The sequence below is a fragment of the Histoplasma capsulatum genome (genome assembly GCF_000150115.1).
Source record: "Histoplasma capsulatum G186AR genomic scaffold supercont2.16, whole genome shotgun sequence".
Classification (NCBI taxonomy): domain Eukaryota; kingdom Fungi; phylum Ascomycota; class Eurotiomycetes; order Onygenales; family Ajellomycetaceae; genus Histoplasma; species Histoplasma capsulatum.
In genome coordinates this window covers 198,820-207,699 of record NW_025544816.1, presented here as the reverse complement: position 1 = coordinate 207,699, position 8,880 = coordinate 198,820, and the positions used below count along the sequence as shown (strand labels likewise).

Below are 8,880 nucleotides of genomic sequence, written 5' to 3'. Positions count from 1 at the left end.
CCCCCCCCCCCCCCCCCCCGCCGTTTCCTTCGTTTTTTCGTGTTTTTTATACATTATTTCACGGGAATGGAGATCTGTCGATGAGGGCTTGGTTCGGTACTTTGGAACACAGTCCGCACAAGCTCTGTGCAAATCACCTCGATCATCCACCTGAAAGACACATGGCTATACCCTCAGACCAGTTAATCTACGTAGTATTGTATACGTTCTTCTTTTAGTAGACGAGCCGGGCGACGCTACACCGAGAGGTTCTGCAAGCCAAATCAAGTCGCCCCGATTCCCAGGTTATATGTTACCTCTATACTCTAGCCCTGTGTGTAACAACGAAAGAGAACAAATGCTCAAGCAGCATGGGAGGGTGTTGAACCAAGGAATAGAGCGGACAGACCTCAGATCTCAGATCTCAGGATCGCGATAAGGGGCAACAGAGAGGAGGCGCCAATACTGATGAAAGACTGTCTGATGAGAAGTTGTGTTGTGTGCAAAATGCGGGTTCAACGAAAAGAGGCATATATCAAAATCAAACGTTGAAGAAAGGGGGATTGGTTGAAAGCAAGGTTTGTCATATGTACAGTACATACATAGGAAGACCCTACTATTGTGTATGTGGCATGTGAGCAAGTAGGTTGGCATATTCGATCTAATGGTCCTAGTATATCTCGATTGTTTAAGGCATGTTCAAGGCATCATCCTTTCACTAAGTCTGACTGACTTCTGACTGAGTAGTAGCGAGATACGGCAATGTATCCATCTAGATGATGTGTAAAATGCAATCCTAGATTTACATGGTCTCATGGTCTCATGGTCTCCGGAGACCATGAAGGAGATGTGAAAGAAGAGTAGACATGAGATGGACTGAAGAATATGGGATGCAAGCGGACAATGAGATTAACGGTCCGTGAAATGTGACAGGCTAAGAGGAGGAGGGATGAATAAGGAAGAGGAAGATCAAAAGGGAGTAAAGTAAAACAGAGAGAAAATTTTTGAGAAGATGAAGATGCATGAGCAGGAAGGGAAGAGGAGCAGCTCATATAGATTTCCGGCAGACACGGACGATATTGACCCTGAGAGGTGAGATGACGAGCTGCATGTCGCGCCCTGTACTCACCATCCAATCTTTTACGAGGTTAAAAGTTCTACCAAGCAACCGTGACAGACCCACAAAAGTAGACAATAATTGTTTGTTTAAAAAAAAAAAAAAAAAAGACAGGGCAGAAGAAAGCAAACATCAAGAAACTAGGAAAAAGCAAGGGATAGACAACGGAACAACCCCGCTCCCCGGCCGCCTGGCACTGCTAAAACAATTGCTGTCGAGTGGCAGTAAGTTAGTACGATGTAGTGGGAAAAAAACACACTGCCCTCCGGTTTCAAACACCACAGCCCACCACCCAATTTCCGAAAAAAAAAATAAAATAAAATAAAAAAAGAATGAGAACCCGACTATAGAGAAGTAGAAGCGTGAGTAGAAGCTGGAAGCACAAAGAGTGATTAAAAAGGAGGTTTGTGGAGGTATGATAGCAAAGAAGAGACTCCAAGAGAAAGAGGGAGCGGGAGATTGGTGGGGGAGTGAATGAAAATGTTGCATCAAGGTACGGATGTGGTGATTGAATTGGACAGATGATGGGATGGAAAAGCCACGGGGGTGGAAAGACGGGTTTATTCAACTGGGGGTGTATCTGTTTGTGGAGTACGCCAAAGTCGTTGTTTAGAAGAGTACATAGTATTTATGTGCCTGAGCCTTTTGCCTAAAACCCAAATATCCTGCTAGCAAAAGAAGAACAGGAAAAAACAAAAGGAACTTTGTTCTTGCTTCCCTTCCTCTTGCCTCCTTAGTCTTTACAAGTCGTCTTCAAGGAATTTGTAGACGAATTTGAAGTCCGCTTTTCGCCGGTTCATCCTGTATAGTTCGAACATACATTGGTTACTATGTTTCCAAAAAAAAAGGAAAAAAAATAGGGGTGCTGGCGGTAAAGCGGAGGAAATGGGGAATAACTAAATAAATAAATGAATAAACAAATGTATAAAATAAAACCTACCATGTACTCTCATAATCAAAGAACCGATACGTCCCCTGTTCAAACTCCTCTGTAATCGTCTTTGGCTCCTCATGCCGCTGAAACCAGGTCTGGTACTGCTTATGGAACCGCCAGCTCTGATTCTTCAATGATTTCGCTGCCAGATACTGCTGGTAACTCGCCTGTCGATAATAGAAGATATAGAACAACGTGTCTGTATCGATGCGCCCCGTCTCGTATAATCGCGGGTCATCGAATATTGGCAGTACTTCTTGCGGGTAGTAAAGAGGCGTGTTGTAAGGTGTTTGCGGTTTGTAGTGGCGGGGTTTCTCTGCATCTCCGGGTTCTGGGCAGGTGTGGTGCGAGGCCGTTAGAAGCCGTTGGACAGACGTCGAAGGATTGACGGAGACTCTGGATTTGGTGATTTCGAAAGATTGGATTAGGTCTTGAAGGCCGGGGGGTAGGTGGTAGACGGATTCATCATTTGACGCTGGAGCTGGAGCACGGGCAAGAGCTGGAGCTGGAGCAGGGGTAGCATCTTCCTTGGGCTCGCCATTTGTTGTGGGCGCCGCATGCTCATCTGACGCCACGGGTTCCACATTATCCGTGGCCGGGGGTGGGGGGACCGTTGCAGGTCTACTCGTAGGAGCACTCGGTAACGTTGGCGATTTGGATTGCTGTTGGCTAGCGGAATCGTCCACACTGGGGGCTGCAGATGCGAGCCTCTGCACAGGTTGTACATGATGCACTTGCGGTGAGGCGGTTGAGGATGTTGTTCCCGGCGGTGGTGGTAAGGGAGCTATTCCCACACCACTTTTATCACTAGCTGCAGCCGCAGCTGCTGCAGAAGCATATTTCAGGGTCTCTCCTGGTAATCGCGTCGGTAGAGGGGCAGGCTTCATAGAACCTGAAGCCGTAGATGAGGGTCCGTTATGAAGTGTCGCCAAAACTGGGAGGGGCGACTTCATCTGCGTCGATGGCCTTCGTGCCGGCCCGGGTTCTGCTTTCGCCTTTGACCTCGCGGCTTCCGCATCATCATCCTGTATTGATTGTGTATCCTGAGATGAGACCCTGTCGTTATCAGTGGGCATACCAAACTCGTCATCTCCTAGCGTTATGTCGTCGTATATCGTTTCATCTTCCCCACAGAAGTCTGCATTGTGACCATCGTCCGCGAAATATTTGATGCTGTCTTTGATGTCCAGCACTTGGCTTGTCTCAACATTTCCATTTTGAAGACACCGCAGGAGTAGTTCCAGCTTTGTCACATGCCATCGGTGCCGCTCTAGAATCCTTGTAATATCAGACAACCGGGTAGTCTTTGCAGCATCCTTCTTTCCCTTCTTTAGCGACGCCTGTATCATCTCTTCCTCAGCCTCCATGGCCTCAATCTTCTGTTGTAGGATATCAACGGTCGACGATAGGAAGTCGCATGTTTCAGCCTTCTCTTTTTCCTTGGGGTCTAATCGAGCTGCTGCTGATAGACCTTCCTTCGAATAGGCCTTGGTTTTCATTTCCTTTTCAACGGCTTTGAATTGTTCCATGCACTATTATTCTCCAGTTAGCTAGGCCCCACAGAGATTCAACGGAGGCAGGTGGGGGAATGGAGGATAGAGCGGAGTCACGGCCAGAGACGGAGATGGATGGGGAAGCGCACAGTTTCAATGGCCCTCCGCTGCTCTAGTAAAGGGCCCTTGTCCTTGACTTCATTTCCTGCAGCCCATGTTTTAATCTGATCACGGAACCGTTGAAGCTTTTTGATTTCGCGTTTAAGGTTGTCTTCTAGCTTGTCTCTTTGTGCAGCGTTTGACGATGATTTTATCTTGTCGTATATGCCCTCGAACGATTGTATGCCTTCAGCGACCTTCTTGAAGGTCTTGTCGATTTCCTGCTGTGTTTTTCGCGACGTCATGATTGCTTCATAGACGGAGTTGTTTGCATTTAACCAGGTTAGTGGGAAAAGGGCGAGATTGGAGAGGCGGAAGGACGAACGGCGGAGATCGACCAGCCGATGCGAGTAGTGGGAGTGTAATCTGCGGCGTAGATATGAGACGGGGGACAATATATCGACGTACCAAGGTGGGTGAAGGGCGTGTGAACGGCGGGTGCAGAATGTGCAGAATGTGCAGAACCTGCTCAGTGGTGATCTGGACTGGGATTGATGGATTGCTTGATGGAATGAAGCCCGAGCTGGGAAGACGTGCCAAGAACATGCGCTCGCATTGGCGCTAAACAACAAACTCGCTCCGCCGCGGCCTCCACCGATTTACAATACATCGACGGGGAGGCAATGGACGTTTATCAGGGTTACTGTGTTTGGTATTCGATATTATTTTCTCCTGCTTATGGATTTAGAATGGTCTGGGGAATGGCGTCTTGTTGATTCCCGCCCCGTGGAGTCCCTAACGTTGTGTTTTTACCCCGAGATCTAGATATTCCATCATGAAAGGTAAAGCTTCCCCGCTCTATTTACATTAAAGCCCGGACTTCCAAGCCTAATAGCGATCCCGCTCTAGCTGTTCTACAACGAGTCACCTCTGCCTCAGTTACAGTCGATAAAACGCTTATTTCGTCCATTGGCAGAGGCCTTCTTGTGTTTGCCGCTGTCGGCCCGGATGATACCCAGAAAGATGCAGAGTCCCTTGCGGCAAAGGTTCTTAAGGTAAAGATCTGGCCCGATGAGGCGGGCGGTACGGTATGTTTCAATCCTAAGAGCTGCTCAGGCGGATTGGTTTTCACAGATCAAAAAGCTCTAACTAGCGATCTGAATACAGTGGAAGAAAAGCGTTCAAGATATACAAGGAGAAGTCCTATGCGGTACGCAAACCAGAGCACGCCAAATACCAGTAGAAAGGAATAAAGCCGGCGTGAACATTCTACTGATGAGGGAATGATGTTTTTTCGTCTGCTTTTCACGTTTTGATTTTGCAGTGTCCCAATTCACCCTCCTAGCCCAAATCAAAAAGGGCAACAAACCAGACTTCCATCACGCTGCGGACGCAACCAAAGCCAAGGAGTTGTACGATCACTTCTACAACAAAGTTGGAGAACTCTATAGTGTCGAACGCGTCAAGAACGGTGTCTTCCAGGCAATGATGGAAGTGGGGCTCGTCAACGATGGACCGGTCGGTGTGGATTTACCGCAGTGAGGGCGGCGCGGTATAGCGATAACGCTTTTTGCCGACCCCTCTGTTTCTGGGTTTTGAGGTCAAGGCTGACTTGGAAATATTGTTGCTGCGTAGGTTACGATTCAAATCGATACTGCATTACCTAAAAAGGAGCCTAAGAAACCCGGGGTTGGGAACGGGAACGGGAACGGGTTTGGGGATGGGGATGGGGATGGGAATGGCCAGTCGAGGGATCCAACTGCGCACCAACTGGAGCAAGGTGGCGCGGGGAAAAACTAGGATGTATGAGTGAAGAAGGATGTTATAGGTGCTAGGCTATATTCTATTTACTTTCACAGACAATATACAAGATCTATCTATCTATCCATCTATCTCGAGGATCCGATCTGGTGGGGAGTTTGCACTGTTTGACTGCGCATGGAAGCTTCTACAAGGCTCGCGCATTTCGACAAACAAGCAACAACAAAAACCGCCGCAAAACCCAACTTCCCTTTGTATTTCAGGCTTCACCTTGAATTGCTGTACTCTCACTCGTTATTGCTGTCTGCTATCTGTGAGTCTCCTTTCTACAGCTCCAACTTTTACATCCTCATCATGGCCGAAACTTCAGGTACTTGTCCTTTATTCCCGCCCCGCAATTTGTTTTGCCTGGCGGGGCTCCCCGCTTTCCCCCGGTGGGTTGCCAAAGTCACTGACAACGCCCCGAGTTGCAGGTCGCCCGCGAGTCTTCTTTGACATCCAAGTTGGAAAAAGGCCAGAGGGCCGCATTGTCTTTGAGCTGGTAAGTGTTTTTTGGAGTTCAATTGCAGCAACATGCCTCGAGGTGAGGAAGATCGGAGCTGACTTGCGCAAATCGCTAGTTTACTGATGGTATAACATGATTCCGATGACTCTCACTGCTTTCGATATATGACTACTAATTTTCGCTGTATGCAGTTGTCCCCAAAACTGCGGAGAACTTCCGCGCGCTCTGTACCGGCGAGAAGGGTGAAGGGAAGTCCGGGAAGCCGCTCTGCTATAAGGGTAAGTTCTCTCTCTCTCTCTCTCTCTCTCTCTCTCTCTTAGGAACAGAGATGCGCTTTCCTAGACATATGCATGGAAGACATTGGTCGGCAATATAGCTAAAAGGAATTTCACGTCTGATGCGTATATCAGGCTCTATTTTTCATCGTATCATCAAACAATTCATGATTCAAGGTGGTGATTTCACCGCATTCAATGGTACTGGCGGCGAATCGATCTACGGCGAGAAATTCCCAGATGAAAACTTCGAGCTCAAACATGACCGCCCTTTCCTGCTTTCTATGGCCAATTCTGGCCCCGGAACCAATGGGAGCCAGTTCTTCATCACCACCGTCCCCACTCCGCATCTAGATGGCAAGCATGTCGTATTCGGCGAAGTCATCAGCGGGAAAGGGCTTGTGCGCAAGATTGAAAAGGCCCCCACGGACTCAGGCGACAAGCCACACATGGAAGTCAAGGTTGTGGACTGTGGCCAACTGATTGGCGACGCCTACGAAACCGCTACCCAATCATCCGTTGACGAAACGGGCGACAAGTACGAGGACTACCCGGAAGATGCAGGGAAGGAATTTTCCGGGGAGGAGTATTACAAAATCGCCTGCGACCTGAAAGACTATGGCAACAAGGCTTTCAAGGCCGGCAACGTCGACCTGGGCCTGGACAAGTACCAAAAGGGCCTGCGCTACCTCAACGAATACCCGGAGACCTCGGATTCGGATCCGCCAGAACTTGCTGAGCAGATGGCCATGTTGCGATTCACATTGCACTCCAACTCAGCACTGCTAGCGAATAAACTCAAGCAGTTCGAGGATGGGCGCTCATGGGCGGGTTTCGCGCTTGAGAACGCCGCGGCCGCCAAGGCGAAGGACGCAGATAAGGCCAAGGCGTATTACCGGCGAGCTATGGCGTTGGTTGGATTGAAGGATGACGAGGAAGCGTTGAAGGATCTGGCGGAGGCGGCGAAGTTGGCGCCGGGAGATGCCGCAATTACGAATGAGACGGCGAGGGTCAAGAAGGCGATTGCGGATCAGCAACGGAAGGAGAAGGAGATGCTGAAGAAGTTTTTCAAGTGATGGTGAAGTGCAAATTGCGAGGGCGATGTGCTCATGCGAAAGAAGGGTGGGGAATTAGGTAAACTTGGGAATATCCATTGGGGCTCTAAGTGACAACGATTAACTATTTTATCTGCGCCGACAAGAAATAGAAAGAAAGAAAAGAGCAAGGGGTTGGAGAAGGGAATGGTAAGAAGAACGTAACTGAGTGTATTTTTTTGTTTTTTTTTTATATCGTTTTATCATTCTTCGAGTAGAACCCTGGCGTCTCTCAGCCTGCGTTAAATGTCTGTTTTATTTACCTATCTCCCTTTCTTCTCACTCTCGTCTTGTTTCGTTTAAATCTTGTGTCTGTGGAGGGTTTTTTTCTCGTTTGCTTGCTTGTTTGTTTGTTAGATGGTGATATAGGTTTTGATCCTCCTGGCGTGATTCGGCTCCTTTAAGTTAATCAACCACAGCACCATTTACAAACTTAACAACTATTTTATCCCAGCCAGATCCCACGCTGGATCTCTGCTCCTCCATGTATTCATTTAAGAGGCATGACTTCGCATTTGCAATACTTGCAGTTTCTTTAACCAACCCTGGTTCGAATCCGGTGTGCCAGCTAGCTACTGAGTAGCTAGCTAGCCTAAACCTAGCCCATACATAATGGAGGGTGATTGATTCAACCGTTGTCCACACTCGGCTTCTACTTCACAAACTGCTCAGAATTCTGGGAGCTCTGTCCATCCGTCCCGTATCCTCATTCAAAGAACAAGTGTGGCAGCTCGATGCGGCGGCAGGGTCTAATGTCCTCTAACATAGCTCAACAATTTCCAACAGGAGGGACGAAGGACGAGAGCACTGCTAGCCGGGATAGTGGTTAAGGGTGGTACATACATCCTGGCTCCCCATATAACTGGCCACGATTATCCAATCTCTACTGCTCCCTTGCAGGAATTGGATTTTGAAGCCTTTGTCGAAAACCATCCATTCCCCAGGGAAGAGAGTGTGCGAGAAATGATCCATTCCAGCGGACAACCCCTCTGCCCATATGGACTGGATTTGTCGGGTGTCATCGATTAACTTAACTGCACTCAGAGGATACATTAACTACTAAGGTGGAATCGCCTATCTGGAGCTAGTTACTATTTAAAGATTGGGCATGATTTGTGCTGCGTATCCGTCTGACAATCGCCATAGCAAAGATACCTGTGGGGCCTGCTTCCTTGGCCATTTCTGTTTACACCGCACTGAGAAGTGTCATTTGGGCTTGATCAACTTGCCGAGTTGGGCGGAATATCCACTATGTTGGTTTGCTCGCTGGCTCAGGTTGTTTCAGCTCTGCGTGATCCCGGATCATAAACGTCGAACCACGGAGACTTACTTCGTTAACGGTTTTGAAAGCTTCCTACCCCTGCTCCCAACTGATGGATAAAGAGTTTTTAAGCAGCCGAGGGTAGCTAGCTATGCCTCGGCCGCCGGTCTTTAAATACGCGGCAACCTTGTGGAGATTAGTTTGCTTGCTGCTGAGTGAGTGTTCAATTATTGATTCACGCCTCAAACTTGGAGAGCTGGTAAATCGAATACAGGCAAAGACTTATCTCCTATGCGTCCGCGACCGTATGAACAAGCACCTCTTCCGCTACCTCTTCCGCTTTCTCCGCCGTTTGTTCGATA

General features: G+C 48.4%; 3 protein-coding genes across 3 annotated transcripts; 1 reads left to right on the top strand and 2 right to left on the bottom strand.

The window, feature by feature from the left end:
* Positions 1-1,836: 1,836 nt before the first annotated feature.
* HCBG_08525 (CCR4-NOT transcription complex) lies at positions 1,837-3,927 on the bottom strand (the record flags this gene model as incomplete). Its single annotated transcript, XM_045435574.1, has 3 exons — positions 1,837-1,897; positions 2,037-3,562; positions 3,673-3,927. The coding sequence occupies 3 exons, from the start codon at positions 3,925-3,927 to the stop codon at positions 1,837-1,839; spliced, it is 1,842 nt and encodes a 613-aa protein (XP_045283674.1).
* Positions 3,928-4,380: 453 nt separating this feature from the next.
* HCBG_08524 (peptidyl-prolyl cis-trans isomerase D) lies at positions 4,381-7,519 on the top strand (the record flags this gene model as incomplete). The annotated part of the gene is made up of 9 exons (XM_045435573.1): positions 4,381-4,464; positions 4,532-4,710; positions 4,790-4,832; positions 4,947-5,140; positions 5,258-5,402; positions 5,482-5,924; positions 6,004-6,013; positions 6,080-6,166; positions 6,299-7,519. 9 exons carry the CDS (start codon positions 4,458-4,460, stop codon positions 7,237-7,239), a joined length of 2,049 nt encoding a protein of 682 aa, XP_045283673.1.
* Positions 7,520-7,751: 232 nt separating this feature from the next.
* On the bottom strand, positions 7,752-8,437 carry HCBG_08523 (uncharacterized protein; the record flags this gene model as incomplete). Its single annotated transcript, XM_045435572.1, has 3 exons — positions 7,752-7,829; positions 8,101-8,291; positions 8,350-8,437. 3 exons carry the CDS (start codon positions 8,435-8,437, stop codon positions 7,752-7,754), a joined length of 357 nt encoding a protein of 118 aa, XP_045283672.1.
* Positions 8,438-8,880: the final 443 nt, after the last annotated feature.